General features: G+C 40.3%; 1 protein-coding gene across 9 annotated transcripts in view; it reads left to right on the plus strand.

The window, feature by feature from the left end:
* FOXP2 (forkhead box P2) overlaps nucleotides 1-21,367 on the plus strand; it is a 537,816-nt gene that overhangs the window by 356,610 nt on the left and 159,839 nt on the right. For all 9 annotated transcript variants that reach the window (XM_029073155.2, XM_029073165.2, XM_029073166.2 and 6 more), the window contains one exon: nucleotides 3,657-3,746. In XM_029073155.2, the coding sequence (XP_028928988.1) occupies nucleotides 3,657-3,746 (90 nt within the window). The remainder of the gene's footprint in view (nucleotides 1-3,656; nucleotides 3,747-21,367) is intronic.

Here is a 21,367-nt window from a genome sequence, read left to right on the forward strand (position 1 = left end):
CTTTTCTTAGACTTGAGTTGGGTTGAAACTGCACAGTAACTGTTAAGAATGTTAACGTCTCCAATAAATATTTTACAGCAAGACACATTGAGTTCTGGAAACCATATGCCTGAAAGACAATTCTTTACTATTATGCTAAGGCATACTTTATTGTAATTGTTTTCATTCATTTTATTAGATGATATTAACTTAATCGTACTCCCATTATTTTGATTTTTTTCAAGTATGCAGCTTTTATTTTCACCCAGATTTACTAAAATTAGATAACTTCATTAAGCGTAAGTTCCCCCTTAATTCAAAACAAATGCATTATTGGAAACTGGATATGGTTTGGCAACCTTAGAACTCATTCTTTCACTCTTGTTCGTTTGAATTAAACTTGAACAGGAAAATCTGTAAACATCTGTTGGGTTTTCTTTTAGTTGATATTTTTTATAGGACCACAACCATCTACTGATTCCTAACACTATGTTAATGTTTTTGGAATTCACTTTATGTTACCCCGTGATTGAAATGAACAAGTGCCTTTCGGGAATTAACATTTCACTAAATTTTCCAGTTCACACCACTCCCGTGCATTTAATTGCAGACATTAGATTGATGGAACTGTTTTAGCATTTCTTGATCTCATGATCTTTTATAGTTTTGAATGGCACCGGTAATGAATTGCTGAGATGAATATCATATCTCTGAGCAATTGTTTACTGAGACTCAGTCCTAAAATGCTGAGCAGAAACTGGTAGTGGGTTTCTCTCTTTCCATATCTGCATGTATATACATACACACACACACACACACACAAAATACAAACTTTTAATGCAAAGTAGCATATGATATTGCCTCTACAGATGATAATTGTCGTTGGTTTCTCCATGGGTTTGAAATCATTTCTCATCTTGTGAAATTGTTTTCCATCCTTCTACCTCTGGTGTTTGCTGTGGCAGTCTCCACAACCACAATAAGACTGTTGAAATTACAAAGTAGGTAGTGTTCACCGAGCCTTTGTACTAAAAGATGAGTCTCTTTCAAAGATGGTTGTACTTCCACCCTCTCCTTCAGATGGCCTGTTGACTGGCCTTGTTGGCCTGGTAGGGAACACTTGGGGATTTCTCATCCTCATAGCGGGGTAGAGCACTGAACTGCCCTCAGAAGCAGAAAAGCAGAAGTTGCCCCGGTGTACCAACATTCAGATGTTCCTCTGTTTGTAACCTTCAGAAAAATGGGTGGTTTTTTTTAACGTCATGATCTTAGAAAGCTATGGCTGACACCTCTAAGGACTAATAATGATGGTATTTGTGGCTAGATGTAAGATAATCAGATCGGACATGGTCCCTGCCCCACACAGCATTCACAGAGGGAGAGGAGACAGAGAAGTTAAGTGATCTGCCCATTGTCACACAGTAGGCCAGTGACAGAGCCAGGATTATTCAATAGTATTTATTGAGCGCTTACTATGTGCAGAGCACTGTACTAAGCGCTTGGGATGAACAAGTCGGCAACAGATAGAGACAGTCCCTGCCATTTGACGGGCTTACAGTCTAATCGGGGGAGACGGACAGACAAGAACAATGGCACTAAACAGCGTCAAGGGGAAGAACATCTCGTAAAAACAATGGCAAATACTGGAACTCCTGGCTCCTAAATCCTGAGATTGTTCCAGTGGGGCAAGCTGCCTCTTGACATCATAGTTGACATATAAAACTGAATTCTGTTCTCAAGTCATCCTCATATTCCAGTGATATAAGTCAACCCAAGACTCAGTGTTTCAAGGATTTCCTTTCTTTAAATAGGGGTGATTTCTTAGGAAATTTTCAAGCTGAGGCAGAGAGTTGAGGGCATGCAGAATTGTAGCCTTTTCCCACTTTTTTTTTTTCCTTGTTGTTGTTTTTCAGAAATATACCTAGTGAGTTTTGAAGCATGATCACCAAGAAAATTGATCCATTTTGTAATAAAGAGTTGCTCTTCGGGTGTGTGAGTTTAGGATGAGTTTTCTGTGTCTTTTTTTTTTTGAGTGCTGCCGGATCAGTCTTATTTTTGAGCACAATGATATGGAAGATGCCCATGAATTGATTGAGTCTGAGAGAAGGTAGTCCTTTTCGTAATGTTAAGTTGACCCACGATTACTTGAGAATTTGATAAAAGAGTAAAGCCGGGGTAGGGAAGCTTCCAAATGTTCAAAATGTGCTTTGCAGACTTGTACCAGGGCCTTCGATGGGGAGACAAATCAATGTTGTTAGGAGATGGTGCTGGTGCATTCAGTTTGTTTACTTTGGTTTTCTGTCTGCCTGCTCAGAAAACTTGCTTGGAGCCAGACAGTAGCAGCCCTCTCTGTCTTTTCATAATTGATCAGGGGATGGCTGCCTTCCCTGAGGGTTAAGACGTGGCAACTTTTTCTGTTTGCTCAGCATCTCAATGCAGTAGTTCAAACATTGTTCACACCAGCTGGCAGTGTAATGCCATCTGCACGTCTTGTCAAAGTAACTGTTGTCATGGATACTAGAAACTATCTTAAAAACCAGCTCATTGATTCTAATCAGAACTGTACTTTATCAGCTGAGAATCCTGATTCTTTTAGGAGAATATTGATCAAATGATATTTTCCTCAACAATGAGAAACGCATTGTGTGTTCTAGTGATAGTCGAATAGCAATGTCTTACCATAGTTTTTTTTTTTTAAGATCACATAACTGGTGTTCTCTGAGCTCAGTTATTAAAGAGAAAGATGAATTTTTGAAGTAGATTTCTCATAAATGTTTTTTAAAATTAGTTTATACTGATTTCTTTTTCTAAAACCTTTCCTTACACGTGTTTGTTTTATGGCATTTATTTTTATGTAATGCCTGTAGGCAAAAATCACTTAAACTATCCCTTTTCCGGTAAATGAAATGTTTATAGAATTTTCTTACGTTAAGTTTTATTTTGCTGAGTTGGAATGAAAACATAAAATATAAATGAAAACATATTCTATTTTGATTGGTATACTGTCATCCTCCAGAGCAGTCCGGATAGGTGGAGTGGTAATTTCTTTGTTCTCTGATTTTGCTAAGAGTGCAAATCAAATCCACTCAATTTTATTTGGCATTAAAACTGCACTTTATTTTGTCAAAGGAGAGGTTTCCCCTTGAATTGTAAGTACAAAAAAGTGTTTTTAATCTTCAGTGAAAATCCTTATTAATTCACTTTCAAGATAATCTGATGTTGATTTGTCAAATTTAATTACAGCTTCCGGTAACACTTGAAGTCTACTGCTTTTGCTTCAAAATTGTAATATGAAAATGCAAATTGAATGATAATTTACGAGGGAGTGGGCATTTTAGTTGAACACTCAAAGACAAGTTCCTTGTGGAAATGAGACTATTGATGCAGTTTATGATTTTTCCTCTTCAAGCACTTTAAACAAATTAACTTTATTTCCTGCAGGATTACATGTACATCCATAATTTTTAGTGAAGTCTTATATGTATATGGTTTGTGGATTCTTTTTGGAGGTGGAAGGAAAAGGAATGTCTTTCATTCTGGACTCTGGGGGAAGCAACCATCACACCCGGGTTGCAATCTGGTGTTTGCTCTGTGTTAAGGTGTAGGGGAAATAATGACCAACTTCTTTCTTTTTCCACAAAATATTTAGACCGTTTTTGCCTATTTTTAACTTTCAGGCCCTTCAAGCTGCAAGACAACTTCTCTTGCAGCAGCAAACAAGTGGATTGAAATCTCCTAAGGGCAGCGACAAACAGAGACCACTGCAGGTTAGTAGAGCTTCCCATTCTTAAGGGCAATAATCACTTTAAGAGCATAATGCAACTTACACCAGTATGGCAGCAACACTAGCAAGGAAATGATGATCTAGGAATATGTCTTGATCATTTCCGATTCACCACCACAACTCAGTGTACTTCACCATAGGAGAAGGAAATCATTTCCCAGAAGTTCCCCAGCTCAGTGATTACAAAGATCATATGCGAGAACCACCTTGGAGACTGTCCCCATAGAGGACCTTTGAATAGACATTCTTCTGAATTCCTTGTAGAGGACTTTCCTCCCAAGTAGGTTAAAATGTAAAACAATTATTTCGTGATCGGGAAACCACAGGAAAATGGTGAGCCATTAAACAAAATGTTCCCAGACAGTTTTCTCATTGTAACCAAGGGAAGCATACAGAAACCTCCAGCACAACTGCGTGAGTTTGTCAGGGTGCAGGCCTGTCTTCTACAATTAGCAAAATACATGCTGGAATTTGCTGCCTCAGCCCACTTATTTGTCCTGAGAAAATGACTGTAGAGAAGGGCTTTTTTTTCCCAAGTGTCATTGTTGTTTTTAGCGAGATTAAGGAAGGTGGGTTGACAAGATTTCTAGAATTTAATGTTATGCAATACATGTCTGTACAACATTAGCAAAAATGTTTATATTGAGCTATTCAAATATATTTTATTTTCCCTCCAATATTGCACGTGGTTAAATGCTGGGTCAAAAACTACACAGTCTGAAAGCTGACATAGGCTTATGGTTGCTATTCTAGTATCTCTATTTATTGGTCTTTTTTCTTTAAAAAGAATTTATGGTTTTAAATCCTGACATCCAATTTCCCACATGATCTCATGTCCAATCATGCCAACGGCCTCCTCTGTCCTGTCCTTCAGAGCTTCTCTGTTGCCATGAAACCATAGGCCAATGATCCACTGTGAGAGCCTGCAAATTTGATTGTCTTTGTTGCTTCCAAATTCATTTTGAGATAAGAAAGTGTTTTCTTTCCAACCAAACTTTGTCACAAGTCATTTCTTTTTTTGCCAAAATAAATCTTTAATGAGGCAACCAAACTTCTAGATTCCTTTTTGCTGAAATTCTGTCATTGTTTTCGCTTTATTTTTCTTTTCATAGATGGAAGTCAAAATTGGAATAGTTTGTATACCTTTGGGAGAAATCAACTTCCTTTTTTGACTGTTTTTTTTTTTTTCCTAATTGGGCTGTTGGAAGGAGACTGCAATTCCCAATTTATCAGTAGATTGGGAAAGTGGGCCCTGAAAAATAGACAAAGAGGAGCCTTGGGCCAGAAAAGTCTTGAAGTACAGTCAGTCACCTCAGAGTAATTAGGATTTTTCAAAATGGCATCCTCCTTTCTAAAGCTGGGATCGGTTGAAGTTGGGAATTCCTGATGGTCCTGAACTATTCACGGGTATGAGGAGGTGCCTCAGCCTTTAGGACTGTTTGCTTTCGTTTGGTTTTGGGGAGAAGCAGAACACTTGAAATACAGATAGTTTACCTGTTGAAATTTTAATAGGTGTAAAAAAAAAGGGAATTAGTGCTCACTGAGTTTGCTTGCACCAAGTGTTGTATAAATGAAGGCTAGGCACAAAGAAAGGGTACTTAAACGTTTTGTAAACAAGCCCTTGGAGTTTAAATATTTCAGTTGCTGACGATAATACAAAGTCTTTCATTGTTTCATTTACCTTCAGCATTTTGCAATGCATATTAATCTAAATATACGTCTCAGTCGTACAGATCATAAAATTGTTCTGTATTTTTATTATTTTATTATACTGTTTTAATCACCACCTGTGCCAAGTTTTTCTAGATGTATGAGATGGGTTGTATGCATTAGAATCTTGAGATGATATATGACACATTTTAAAATATAAGCACTAAAGAAAAGGAGGGCAAATTTGACTCAACAGCATATACAATAAGTGCATTAACATTGTGTGTTTTTAATTTCCTTGTGCGCAAAGGCAGTTGACCATCTTGGCAATTGGAATCAGGTTGGGACTGTGCTCAAAGTCTAATAAAAATTGTAATAGCATTTTTATACTAGCTTACACATCTGTTGTCCAGTGGGGGTGTTAGGTAACGCTTACCACAGCCCCTCTCGCGAGCACTACTTTCTGGTGTAAGTTACACACTTTTTTCCATTTGACTTAGGAAGGAGGAGGTGAATTTCATGAAATTATTTTGACTGTGTTATTCAAATGATAAAGTAGCATTTTAGAATCATTCTCTATAAGAGAATTCAGCTGTGCTAGGACCTTCATAAACATTCTACTGGTTTATTCTTGTGGCCTTTGGCATATTTGACTAATCAACAGTTGAAAGGTTGATGGGAAAAGTTTCAACATCCCCTTTCGCCACATTCACAACAGCAGCGACTTTGGTGTTAACGGGCCATGGAGGTTTTATCCTGTTTCATACCGAGCGTACCTTTAGAGGATCTCCTGGGATCTTCTGAGAGGAATCTGGGGAACGATCCAAAGCAGTTTTTAGGTTGCAGCCCCCGAAGTAATCTTTTTGAAAAGTGAATCGCTTCATAAAAGCTGAAGGAAAACGTAGACCAAAACCTGTTTCACCTCAAGATAATGCCCTGGATAATGCCCTTGATGGCTTACCTCATGCGGCAGGACCAACAGTAAAAAATGGCTAGTCCTCACTTGAAGTGTTTGAACTTTGATTAGTGTCTTAGCCAAGGGCAGAAATTGAAACAGTAGTGAGCCCATTGCTGGAATTATTACTAGTACGTTTTTCAGTTTTCATCACTGCAGATGGCTCAGTATTAGTACATCTTACACAACAGTGGGGTGGCGGGGAAGTAGAGGGAGAAACCTGTCTGACAAGCTTAAGTGCCAGTTGGAATAGTGATTTTACCTTCCTGTATAGAGAGCTGAATAAATATATTTGAAACGTGTTTATATATTCCATTCATTGCACTGATGCACCAATTGAATGGATCCAATCAGTAGGGACATTGATTAATGGCATATTGCTGAATAACTAAATAAAGATTGTGATGCAAATGAGAGTTAATCTTAACCTAAGTACTACCAGATGATTCTTTTTCAGTGTCGTACCTGGATAGCCTCGAAAACCTTTGCTAATAATAAGAATGCAAAGTGGTTGTAGGTCCTTTCTGTGGCTTGAGGGACTTTTCACTAGACTTTTTGGACAGGACATGTTGTGAGGGGCAGGGGAATGGGGGACTCAAAAGGGGAGGCATAGTGGTCAGTGAACTGCCTTGTTCAACCCAAAGAGAGAAAATCAATTCCTATGTTGAGCGTGGAGTGAAACACACATTCTCTCTCTCTCTCTCTCTCTCTCACACACACACACACACACACACAGGCACACACTCACACGCACAAATAATTAAATAAAATTTTGTCAGAAAAAACTGCTGGCCTTGTAGCCAAGGAGGAACTTATTCCTGCCCAGCCTGCCCAGAAAATTGCTGAAATTATTGTACTAGTTTAATTTACTGCCATGAGACAGATTTCGGGTCATCATCAACTGGGTAGAGCAAAGACACACATATATATATATATATATATATATAAATTATAATAATAATAATGATCATGTATTTGTTAAATGCTTACTCTGTCAAGTACTGTACTAAGCACTGTTGTAGATTCAAATTAATCAGATCAGACTCAACCCTTATCCCACACTGGGCTCTCATAGTCTGCCTGGGGAGAGAAAATATATTAAGTCCCCCGTTTTACAGAGGAGGAAACTGAGAATCAAAGAGGTAGGCGACTTGCTCAGCACAAAGGAGGAAGTGGTGGAGCAGGGATCAAAACTCAGAACTCCCACTCCTGTGCTTTATCCATTAGGCCTTGCTGCTTCTCATTTCAGGGAAGATCTGTTGCTTTGTTGTGCTAGTTAAACATTCCTGTTCTGCAGAGTGATTATTCCCTTCCATTGTAGGTAGTAATGTGTCTCTTAGCATGTTACCTCATAGATCATTAAATATTCCCTCAGACCATTGTTAAAAATAAAAAAGGGATATTTCAAACTTTTCTTGGAAGCCTGACTTTAACTTCTGCTTTTGGTGACCAGATTCATGCCTAACATAAGTTCTGAGGCGCTCCGTGAACCATAAAGAGCTAGCCGTTCCTTTCACCATTAATGGAAGTAGAAATTGCAACTTTAGAATCCAAAGGGTTAAGCCTAGTGTATACCAAGCCTCTTATGTAAATATTGCTTTGGTGGCATATAGGTAACCTTCAATTGTTTTCTTTAAGGCCTTGAAACAGTTTGATAAATTGCTTTTAGGAAATCTAAGTATACATAGAACTGCCTTGACTTCATATTTACTTTAATAATCCTTGCCTTATTAAAATGCATTATAGCAAATGTCCCAAACTTAGATAATCCCTCCACCCCTCAAAATAGTGTTTAAATTTCCACAGGGAGGTCATTAATAGTGATATATGGAATTCCACAAAATAATACTATCAAGATGATCAAAAAAGTCTGAACCTCCTAAAAGTAAAGTAAAAATCAGAAACAGAAATGCATGATACAAAGTGTGTTTGGGGAATTATAAAATGTGCAGAAAATGTAAGACCCAACATCTGTCATAAAAAGCAAGTAAATGGACATTTTCATTTTCTTCTGGGTGGATCTCTAACAATAAGGATAATTTGAGTGGTTTTGTAAGAGAAAATAACAGATAATGTCTTCATATGGGTATTGTTACATATACATGTATATATAAAATCTCATTATTATACATATATAGGTGTATTATATAAAATCAGAACTCCATTTATATAGAAGAGGAAAAAGTAGTCTTCCCATTTGTGTATGGGTGTGTGGATATATGTATTTATATTTACATAAATATAAAATTAATCTGATCCTTTTTTCATTTCCTGATGCTTCATGTTTTCTTCAAGGTCTGCTATTCCACAACAGATTCTTGTTCCTCAGAGTAGAATCTGTTACTTGCATAGGAAAATTCCTAGCCAATTCCGGTATCCTGTTATGATTAGAGAAGTCAGCCACAATGATGAAAAGATATCTTGATATTTACATTTTCCATGCACCTGAGAAATAAGCGGAATAAAGATTTTTTTTTTCAATGGGATTATTTCATGCAGGTCAGGTGAAAAGAAAAATATAATTTTAAGGCTGTTCCCAAGAGTCTGTCAGGCCAGACTACACTTCAGTACATTGCACGTTCATAGAACTTAATAATAATAATAATGTTGGTATTTGTTAAGCGCTTACTATGTGCCGAGCACTGTTCTAAGCGCTGGGGGAGACACAGGGGAATCAGGTTGTCCCACGTGGGGCTCACAGTCTTCATCCCCATTTTACAGACGAGGGAACTGAGGCCCAGAGAAGTGAAGTGACTTGCCCACAGTCACACAGCTGACAAGTGGCAGAGCTGGGATTCGAACTTATGAGCCCTGACTCCAAAGCCCGTGCTCTTTCCACTGAGCCACGCTGCTTCTCAAGTTTTCAAGATCTTAAAGAACTTAAGATCTTTAGTCAATGGGCAGTCAGCCAGCACAGGCTTTAAGGTGCCTTAAGTAGCGTGATCTCTTTGAAATACTGTTAAAAATAGTTTTTATACCCTACGGTGTGCAGAACACTGTGCTAAGCACTGAGAGAGAATAAGCAGGTGGGAATTAGATACGGTTCCTCTCCCTCAGGGGGTATCCACAGTCTGCCGGCTCCATGAAACCTCAGGAAGACCACTGGGCGGCTAAGATTTTAAGTGAGGAAACGGGATGGGAGAGAGACACATCGGGAGTGATGAAACATTAGAACACAAAAAATACTCCAAAATGGCTCAAAGTCTTGGAGGATGGAGAGGCCTAAGGGTGCAGAGGAGCAGCTTTTATCCCTATCCTAGCAGGCAAGGAGCTTGCTGGGATCAGGGACTCTAAGTAGCTGGTGGGAAGGCAGCCGTGGTCAGCCACTTTGTCAGTCACTTCTGAATGAGACCCGGGGGCAGTGAGGAAAAGCTTTGTTTTGATATGATTGTTTGGGCCAAATGTCTGAACAGGACCAACCTAACCTAGCATGGAACAGACAGATATTAAAGAAGGAACTGGGATTCCAAGATCCATTGAGGGGAAGGTCTTGGATTAAAAACTACCTATTTCCACAATCCCCCCACAACACTGTACACTCAGCCTAAATTGAGGTGCCAAATTCGTGTGACTATGCCTCCTTTTCACTGCGTTTGAAAAGCAGCATGCTGTTATCTCCAAAGCTAGGAAACACCTTCAGTTGGTGAGCTTGCCCTTTCTTTTATCAAACCACGGTGCTTTTGTCTTGTCGTATGCTGTCAAGTCGTTTCCGACCTATAGCGACTCCGTGGACACATCTCTCCCAGAACGCCCCACCTCCACCTGTGATCTTTCTGGTAATTAATCCATAGAGTTTTGTTGGTATAAGTATAGAAGTTGTTTACTATTGCCTTCTTCCGTACACTAAACTTGAGTCTCCACCCTTGATTTTTCTCCCATTCCTCTCCTCCCTGGAACAGGTTTTAACCTCACTTTAAAGCATCTCCTGGAGGAAACAACTGGCTCTTTTTACTGCTGGTTGGGTCTGCCCTTTCTGAATGTGCTGCTGCCCCTTTTGAACCTGGTCTTGGCCCCTCCTGGTTTCAGTAGAAGTAGTAGTAATACTTCCTGAGCATCTGTTTGACGCAGTGGACTATTCCATATTAAATACAAAGGAGTGACACGTTTCTTGTCCACAAGGAGTTTACACTCTAAAGCAGGAGACAGACATAAAAATGTGTGCAAGAAAAAGTCAAGAAAAATTCAAATTTACTATTGAATCAACAACTACAGAAAAGCTGAGGAAGAATATAAATAAATTTGGAAGGGCTAGAAATGGATGATGGATTTATATAACAGAGTGCTGGGAATTAATTAGTGTAGCCTTCCTTAAAGGAGATAACAATGAAGGAGGATTTTGAATGTAAGGAGAGGGATGGTCTGTTGGAAGTGAAGAAGGAGAAAGGTCCAATTTGGGAGATCACAAGGGGAAGGAGTTGGGAGAACCAGGAACAGGGTATAATTGAACGGTCTTCTAAGAAGGAATGATGAAAACAGGGCTGGGATTTAGTGGGTGAAGAGAGCAGAAAGGCAAGAAGGGTACGATGAGGGGTCCTTTGTGCAGAAGTTATATCTTAAGAAAATATGGTTCTCTGTTTAGATAAGGTTCACCCAGAGGAGTCATTAGACTAGTGATCATGATGAATGATGAAGTTTTTCACAATAATCATAATAATAATTGTGGTGTTTGTTAAGCACTTAACCATGTGCTGGGCACTGTACTAAGTGTGAAGTAAATACAAGGTAATTAGGTTGGAAAAAGTCCCCATCCAACATAGCGCTTGCAGTCTTAATCTCCATTTTCCAGATGAGGTAATAAGGCACAGAGAAGTGTAGTGACTTGCCACGGCCACATAGCAGACTTATGGCAGAGTCGGGCTTAGGAATCAGGTCTTTTTGACTCTCAGACCCATGCTCCATCCATTAAGCCATGCTCTCCTCTTTGCATTATTCATTTATGTTAATATTTGTCTCCCCTCTAGACTGTAAGCTCATTGTGCCCAGGGAACATATCTACCAAATCTGTTGTATCGGGGTCTCCCATGTGCTTAATAACAGTGCTCTGCCCACAGTGAGCACTAGTTAAATACCACTGATAATGATTATGATGTTGATGATGTAAATTATGGGTCAACATCAGCCCAGTCATGAATTCCCTCACCTCCTGGAGCTTATAGTCAAGATGGCGAGGAAGACATAAAAATAAATCGATTATGCTGTGGGGTTAAGGATGAGGTGAATATCAGGTGCTTAAAAGGTACAGATCCAAGTGCCTAGGCAACCCAGAAAGGAAAGGGAGTAGGGGAAATGAGGACTTAGGGAAGAACTTTTGGAGGAAATATGATTTTAATAAGGCTTTGGAGGTGGGGACGGTAATGGGTGACTATGAAGAAGGAAGGAATTCCAGAACAGAGGGAGGACATGGGCAAGGAATCATTAGTGACATTAATGGGATAGAGTTACAGTGACTAGGTTGGTATTGGAGGAGCGTAGTGTGCGGGCTTTGTTGTAGTAGGAAATCAGTGAGGTGAGATATGAGGGGACGAACTGATTGAGAGATTTGAAGTTCATAGGATGGAATATTCTCCTTGATGTGGAGATGGATGGACAGTAACTAGAGGTTCTTGAGGAGTGGGGAGATGACAGCTGAGCTATTTTTAGAAAAAATGTTCTTGGCAGCAGAGTAAAGTAAGGACTAGAGTGGGGGGAGATGGGCAGGGAATGGGTCTGATTTACTATTTTGTACTCTCCCAAGCACTCAGTACAGTGCTCTGCACACAGTAATACTCAATAAATACAACTTCCTCACTGACAGGACGTGGGGAGGTCAGCGAGGAGACTGATGCAGTAGTCAAGGTGGGATAGGATAAGGGCTTGGATCAACACAGTAGCTGTTTGCATGGAGAGGAAAGGGTGGATTTTAGTGATACTTCATGAACAGGAACCTGCATGAGTGCATTGTGTAGAGAACTTGAAGTTTGTGCAGGGTCACGTTTTCTTGCTTCTTTCCATTATATTCCCACTAGGGTAGTGGATGCCACAAGCAAGGGAGCAGTCAGGTAGACAACAAGTTGAGCAATGCACACCAAACATTTATGTTCAAAACCCATATATAGACAAAGCAATTGGATCCTGTTGCCAACACTGTGCCGTAAGGTTTAGGCTAGCAGAACATCGCTAGGGAATTGACCTCCGTAGCCACTGTGGACTTTGCTGCTTTTGCAAGTCAGCTATTTTCAGAAGTCCTATTGAGCCTGTTCACCCCATGCCATGCCCAAGGTCATTCCTTTTATTTTTTAATTTTTTAAAAAAAATTTTAAATGGTATTTGTTAAGCACTTATTATATACAGAGCATTTTCTAAGCTCTGGGGTAGATACAGGATAATCAGATTGGACTCAGCCCCTGTCCCATGTGGGACTCACAGTCTAAGTCAGAGGGAGGAGGATTTAATTCCTGTATTGCAGATGAGGTAACTGAGGCACAGAGAAATGAAGAGACATGCCCAAACTCATACAGCAGAGCCAGGACTAGGCCCCAGGCACTCTGAGTCCAAGGCTCGTGCTCTTGCCACTATGCTATGCTGCGTTTCACAAAACCTCATCACTTTTGGCAGAGCTCCTGCTGACATTTCTTGATTTCTGACTGTTTCATCCCCAACACCGTGTTGGTATGGGGATGCTAAATTTTTCACTGAAAAATATATATTTGAAATGCCCCAAATGCACAGTTCTATCTGTTCTTTCTACTGCTGTTGATCATCTTTCCCTTCCTAGAAAAATTCAAGTTTACAGCAAAAACCTGATATTTTGAAGCCGAAAGTGTATCATCCTTTGCTTACATATGGGGATCCATTTATGAATATTTGACATTTGTATAAATAGTCATGCCTTTTTCAGCAAAACCATTGTCTTTAGTTTGCCTACATATAACTTACCCAACCTTGTACTATCACCTCAGTAGGTGCTGTAGAGCCCCATATTTTGGATTGCATGGGATTTATTCATTTGTTGGGATGGAAATGAATGAATTATGCTGCCCTGTTGATTGACATTTTCTTCATCGGTGTAGAGACAGCATCTTCCAGAACTTCCCACTTGAGATTGGTTTAGTAACTCAAAATAGGCGAAAGAAATTCCTTAATACCATCTACTTATGGAACTTATGATGCCAACATTTCTTTGTGGCCAGTTTTGGTGCATATTTACATGGGCTGAACTCATGGACCCCTAAGGTTTTAAGGAGATATGGATAAGGAGATGGCAGTGGCCAAAATTACAGAATCACTAGGAATATGTGCCAACCCTCAGCTAGCCCCAGCCAAGTCCTTAAAATCAGTGTGCGGCCTCTCGCGCACCCGGGCCAGATGCCATGGGGCACCCCCAAGACACCCAAAATTCCATCTCCCCCTACTCCAGTACTGCCCAATCCCGTCCCCCAGTCCACATAGATGTTTCTATTTATTACCATTGTTCTTGTCTGTCTGTCTCCCCCGATTAGACTGTAAGCCCATCAAAGGGCAGGGACTGTATCTGTTACAGATTTATACATTCCAAGTTCTTAGTACAGTGCTCTGTATGTAGTAAGCGCTCAATAAATACTATTGAATAGATAAATACTATTGAATGTTTCCATGGTGACTGAAGAAAGCCTAGGAATGGGATTCCCTATTCCTTTTCAATTTCAATTTACTTGTCTGGGCGGGAAACCACAGCCATTTGGAAATCCACCTGAAGAAGGTACCAATTTTCTAGGTAATATATGGTTTGAAAAACTAATTTAGTTGCTCGGAGTTCAAGGGGATTAGGGTCTATCATCAAATAATAATAATATGATTATATCTGTTAAGCGCTTACTATGTGCCAAGCACTGTTCTAAGCAGTAGGGTAGATACATGGTAATAGGGTTGTCCCATGTGGGGTTCACAATCTTAATCTCCATTTTACAGATGAGGGAACTGAGGCCCAGAGAAGTTAAGTGGCTTGCCCAAGGTAACACAGCAGACAAGTGGCAGATATGGGATTAGAACCCACATCCTCTTGACTCCCAAGCTCGTGCTCTTTCCACTCAGCCACGCTGTTTCTCAGTGTTATTTTATGAAAGTACCCTCTGCTTGTTTCCTTGCTTAAGTTCTATATATTTCTGACTCAGCCATGTTGTCTGGATTGTCTACCCCATCCTGAGATTCATGTACAGTTCTGGATATCTGAACTCTGCCTTTGCTTATCTAGTTCGTGTAATACCTTTCCTCTAAAGAAAAGGTAATCTGAATCTAAACAACACTCTCTCCAGGTAGCTTAGGCCTAAACGTACATTGTAGCTTTAATTTTCCAGGTATTTCAAAGCAAAAAAAATCCTTCCACCTGAAATATCTTCCTTATTGAGGCCGACATTTGTTTTGAGTGTCAAAATTATCCAAAGACAGGGAGATTTGTTTGTGAGAGCTGCATGGCCTAGCAGAAAGTGGAAAGCACTTGGGGGGTCAGCCTGGCTTCCAATCCCAGCTCCGTTGCTTGTCTGCGGTTTGATCTTGGGCAGGTTACTCAACTTCTCTGTGCCTCATTTCCCTCATCTGCAGAATGGGAATTCAGTACCTGGTCTCCCTCCTATTTAGGCTGTCTATTTGAGACCTGATTATCTTGCATCATATCCAATGCTTAGTACAATGCTTGACACATAATATGACCTTAACAAATACACAATTATCATTAGTAGTAGTAGCAATAGTAAGATTGCTAATACCAAATATATTATTTTACTAACACTGTTTCAAGAAATTGCATTTATTGAGTGCCAACTGGGTATAATGCACTGTATCAAGAGTGTCAGGACATGGTTTCACACTATCCCTTCTCAGCTTCTGAGGGAGGAGAAGCATTAAAAAAAAAAACATTTTTCAGCCCTTAAATGGAAAGATCTCTGGAGGATTGACTGTTTTACTTGGAAAAGACTTCTGGGACTCACTTTGTACTTATTGTAGATCTTGTTGTGCTGGAATTTCTACATCCAAGGAGATGAAGTAAACCTATTGGCTGGGAGAAGAAAGCCATTATCACCTATTCTTTCTTTGTGGTTTTCATCATTCCACTGGATTCACTGTATGAAAATTTGGGTGACTCTTTAACATGAGCCATAACAACATATTTTCAAAGTTCATAAACCTGGAAACCATTTCTAAACTTGTATATTCAAAGCAGCAGTATCCCATAGTTAGTGGAGTTCTGATAATAGACTTCAGGTTGCAAGACTTTTCTCCTGCAGGAGTTTAGTGTAGGCTGCAAAACAACAGAAATGAACAAGAACTTATTGGATGTTATAAGGCACAAAGCAATCCTTTCCAAGATTGAATTATGAATAAGGAATTTTGGGGAATCTGGAGCGAGTCCAGAAAAGAATAAACAAAATGATTGCAGATTTTGAAATGTTGACCGACTAGGGGAGGATAAAGGAGGTGAACTTTCTAGCTAGAGAATCCTGAGGAGAGACTTGGTAATCGTCACAAACAGGAAGATATTTTCCAACGCGAGAGTGGTTAGCCGTGATTCTTTGTCTCTTCAGAATATAAAATATAAGGAAATGTATTTAAACTCCAAAAAGAGGAATTGTGGTTGGGCTCAGGGAAGGTGTTCTTGACATTTAACAACTGAACAGCCCTCTAAAGCAGGTTGTGAAATCCCTTTCCTTGATGACTTAAGAATAAGACGGCTAGGAAACATTCTGTGCTGGATAGTTTCAACTTTGTCGTGTATGGAAGTTAGTAACAGATTAATCAATCACTCAGTAGTGGCTGCGGCTGTGACTCTCAACTCTGAGCCAAGGGTAGCCTAATAATTTGCTCTTCTACCACAGTTCACTACTCATCTTTGTTGTGCCTTGATGCCGTCTCAGTGTTCTGTTTCAATCCTGCTTGAGTATCTGGCACCAATCCCCTCTCCCTCTTTTTACTGTTAGATTGTGAGTCCCCTGAGGGACAAGGACCATGTCTAAATCCAACCTCTGTATTCTTTCCCATCACTTAGTGTGGTGCTGTGTGCACAATAAATACTTAATAAATATTACTCCTAATATCATTAATTGAGTGTGTGTTCTCTGCAGAGCATTATACTAACAGCTTGAAAGAATACAATAGAGTATGTACACAAAATCCCTACACCACTCAAGGGGCTTACAATCCAGTGGGAGAAACAGACACTAAAATAAAATAAGATGCAGGAAAGCAAAAGAGTATGCTTATAAGTGGTACGGGGTGATGATGGAGGTCGTGGTTGGTGAATCCCCACGTGTTTGGGTGAAACAGAAGTGCTAAAACGGCAGGAAGGAGGAATTAGGGTGAGGAGGTTAGAGAGGAATCAGGGAAAGCCTCCTGGAGGACTTGTGAATCCAGAAGGGCCTTAAAGATGGAGAAATCAGTGGTCTGCCAGATTGGAAGGAAGAAGGCAGAGGAGTGGGCTGAGCAAGAGGTGGGTGGTGAAAGAGTTGAAAAATGAAGCACAGTGAATAGATCAGGTAGCTTCCTGGTTTCCTTCCAGCTCCAGAATTCCTGTACCTGTTATCTAATGGTAGGTGGATCTCCTATGTGAAACACCATCTGCAGTTCAGTGCCTCTCTTTCTAGTAGCAGAAGTCATTAAACTTGACAAACAGACCAATTTCCTGGGGCCCACCCTTTATGGGCAGTGAATTCAGCAATTTAGCTCAAAGTTCAAAATGCTCCTTGCCACCTCCAGCTGATTTCAAGCTGTATTCAGTCAGTCAATCATATTTATTGAGTGCTTACTGTGTGCATAGCACTGTAATAAGCACTTAGGAGAGTACAGTGTAGCAGACACATTTCCTGGCCACAATGAGCTCACAACCCAAAGGTGCAGAGGTTGAAGTGAAACTGAAATGGACAGATTTTTATCCAATCACCAAACTTCATTCTCTGTGAGATACCTAAAAGGTCTACACCCAAAGGCACTGCTGACCCAAGAAATTCTGAAGTCTATCATCTGTAAATTCTAATCCAGGCTCTGCTACTTGTCTGTGTGAAGGCAAGTCACTTCTCTGTGCCTCAGTTACCGCATCAGTAAAATGGGGATTAAGACTGTGAGCCCCACGTGGGAAAATCTGATTACCTTGTATCTACCTCAGTGCTTAGGGACAGTGCTTGGCAAATGCTTAATAAATACCATAATTGTTGTCATTATCATCTAAATCTTGTGATTCAAGTAATAGTGATATGAGTCTAAAGTAAGAGTTGCCTGTTTAGTCACCTACCACTGTTTTTTCCCCTAAAATTCTAAATCATGTGTCCTGACTTTTAGGCCATATAGCCTACAGAAAATGCCTTCAAATAGTCAGTTTATAGCATGTATCACAAGTGCCTTCAAAAATGATATGAAAACATATTTCATGGTCCAGAATATTCTGGAAGGACATTTAAGCATGTGAATTGTCGGGTGCTTCAAGGGAAGTTTTAAAAGGGAATTGGCCGTGGTGAAGTTGCTGTTATTGGAAACATTCCAGAATTGTGGATTTGTTTTTTATTTTCATTATGAAAAGAGTCTTCACTGAAAGTATTGCATGGGGCAAAATTTTGTTAGAAAAATGTCTAACCTTCTGGAGGCATGAATTTCCAAAGTCTCATTTCTAATTAATATAATAGTTTTCAAAGACTTCTTTTAGTCATGGTGTATACTGATTATGAAAGCATTTCTATGAGGCTTAACTGACCAATCTATTGGTTATGAGACTGTGTCTTCCTGCATGCATCTTGTTTGGTGTGGCAATCCATCCCCTTGTTAGTGCCCAACTAGAAGCTTGGGCCATACCATACTGCCTCACTCACCTCCCTGAGTAAAAACCATTCCCAAATACCAGACACCATCTTTGACCCGGCAAGGATGAGCACTAACCAGACTCAGATGACCCCTGACCAGCTGGGTGCTGTTTGTAAATCTCTCATCAAATCCTTCAGACCAGAGCTCTCTCCATCCTCAAAGCCTTCCTTTCAGCCTTTTTCCTCCAGGAAGCCTCCTTCAATTGAACTCCACAATACCAGGCCTTGTCATCCCAAAAGCTACTTTTCATTATCTTTAGCTACTGTTCGATTGATTATATAAGTAGCAAGCATAGATGAGCGTGTATATATAAGTAGCAAGCATAGATGAGCGTGTATATATATATATATGCTCATCTATGCTTGCTACTTATATATACACGCTCATCTATGCTTGCTACTTATATAATCAATCGAACAGTAGCATTTATTGGGCACTTACTGTGTGCAGAGCACTGTATTGAGCACTTTGGGTGAGTTGAATAGAGTTGGAAGACATGATACATAATAATAATAATGTTGATATTTGTTAAGCGCTTACTATGTGCCGAGCACTGTTCTAAGCACTGGGGTAGACATAGGGGAATCAGGTTGTCCCACGTGGGGCTCACAGTCTTAATCCCCATTTTACAGATGAGGGAACTGAGGCACAGAGAAGTTAAGTGACTTGCCCACAGTCACACAGCCGACAAGTGGCAGAGCTGGGATTCGAACTCATGAGCCCTGACTCCAAAGTCCGTGCTCTTTCCACTGAGCCACACTGCTTCTACATGCTTTTAAGGAGTTGACAGACTATTTACTTATTAATTCATTTCTTGATTTCTCTGTAGCATTATAGAGAAGCAGCGTGGCTCAGTGGAAAGAGCCCGGGCTTGGGAGTCAGAGGTCATGGGTTTGAATCCCGGCTCTGCTGCTTGCCAGCTGTGTGACTGTAGGCAAGTCACTTAACTTCTCTGTGCCTCAGTTACCTCATCTGTAAAACGGGGATTAAAAACTGTGAGCCCCACGTGGGACAACCTGTTCACCTTTTTTCCCCCCAGCGCTTAGAACAGTGCCTTGCACATAGTAAGCGATTAACAAATACCACCATTATTATCATCTTGTATCCTCCCCAATGATTAGAACAGTGCTTTGCACATAGTAAGCGCTTAACAAATGCCATTATTATTTTTGTTATCTTTACCAATTGTATCTTTGTTTTTCTTCTTTTTCCAACTATTTATAAATCAATCAGTGGTAATTGATTAAGCACCTTTTATGTTCAGGACACTATACTAAGAACTTGGGAGGACATGATCCCTGCCCTTACAGTCTAGTGGGCGAGACTCAAAATAAATTGCAGAAAGGCAGAAGAGGGTGGAAAGATGGGTATATGCATGAGTAGGTGTTTAAGTAGTAGAGGATATAAATTGGTATATACAGAAGTGCTACAGTAGGTTGTGAGTGCCTAAATGCAAGGTGGAAGAAAATAAATCTTTTTTTTTTTGTCTCAGAGATCTCTGTCATGTACTCCCCATCTCTGAGCCCTTTTGAATTAACACCTCCTTCAGGATCATCTTCTCTGACTAGTCTCTCATCTTCCCAGTTTAAAACCCCACAACTGTCACTTCAGGACTTTTGTGCATCTGAAGGGACCACAGCATGTGTTGACACTGCTCCAAAGTGCCCTAATCCAGCAGGTGGAGACTTGGTAGCCATTGCAGTGTTTTCCATCCATACTGACCAGTTATTTCTGGGAATGCCCGCTGGGTCTGCCCTCCTTGCAGAATGCCCAAGGTGGTTCTTTGGTACTTTACTAGGAAGAACCAGGAGTAGAATCCAGGTCTCCTAATTTCTAGAGCAAACCTCTTTCCAGTGGATCCATAGTGGGGACATGCAGTGCTCCACGCAGAAGGGGCTTAAGGAGTTCTATTGATGATTTACTTGATCTCCAATCAGTTGGAGATTTTTTTAAACTGATTTAGCATGGTTTCTGCTGCTTGATCTAGGACAGTCAGTGATTCATTGAGGGAGAAGCATGACAGGCATTTCCGAGCAAGAACAGACTCCGATTCAGGGGAAGAGCCATGTGATCTGATGTTTGTTATTGTTTATTTTATTTATTTTTTTAAGATATTTGTTAAGCACTTACTCTGTGCTGGGCCGGGGTGATTACAAGCTAATCCGGTTGGACATAGTCGCTGTCCCACGTGGGGTTCACAGTCTTAATTCCTCACTTTGCGGATGACGTAACCTAGGCACAGAGAAGTTAAATGACTTGCCCAAGGTCACCCATCAGATAAGTGGATTAAAACTCAGGTCCTTCTGATTCCCAGGGCCATGTGCTTTCCCCTAGACTACACTGCTTCTCTAATGTGATGTGTTGGGAGAAGGGGCTGATAGAGGTAGCAGGGGGTGAAGGCACCACATGACATTTCAATGAGTTCCTCTCTTCTGATCTCACATACACATGCATGGAGACAGTGAAGGACAACTGGGTGTGTTGAAGCTCTCCGCTCCTGAAAACTGAATCTCAAAGACCAAAGATGATACTGCTGCTATGCTGTTGAATTTAATTAATTTTCAAATGATGGGATAAAGACCCTTTGCCATCGAACCTCTGAGTTTCTTATGCTCCCTCAGAAAAGTAGAAGTGAGGTGGCTGCTAATGTATTGTGATGGTTCAAAGGCACAGAGTGTAGCACGTTGGTGTGACACAATAGAGAAGCCATTGAAAGAGCACTGTGGGAGAGGTTCTGAAGGATCCAAGTCCAATCATAAATTAAGGCTCCAGAGTTAGAGAAGGCCAACATCAGGCTTTCTTTTTATTTCTTTCTTGGGAAAATGTCAGCAGAAATTCTTCATCCAAGATCTCTGCTCCATTGTTTTTCATGTGACACTGCTTCTGCTTTTTCATTTTTTTTTCCTTAGGGCCAAGCTGCTGCTGTGTTTTTTAATTTTATTTTATTGATGTGCTTATAGGGAATTTAATTACTTCTATTGTTTTATATGATATTTTCATTTAAGTCAGGCTTCATTTCGCATGTTATTATGCAACGTCGCGCTGCCATGTGCCCAGGAGGTACAGCATGTCTGCTAGGGAGACTCTGCTCCTGATTAGAGAGAGTGTGTGTGTGTGTGGTGTGTCTTTAAGGGTAGTGATTCTGCTAGAGGCAAGATCTACTCAAGGGTGATGCCTCAAGATCTCATGTCTCTGTTGGA

Source organism: Ornithorhynchus anatinus, chromosome 10 (genome assembly GCF_004115215.2).
Source record: "Ornithorhynchus anatinus isolate Pmale09 chromosome 10, mOrnAna1.pri.v4, whole genome shotgun sequence".
NCBI lineage: Eukaryota > Metazoa > Chordata > Mammalia > Monotremata > Ornithorhynchidae > Ornithorhynchus > Ornithorhynchus anatinus.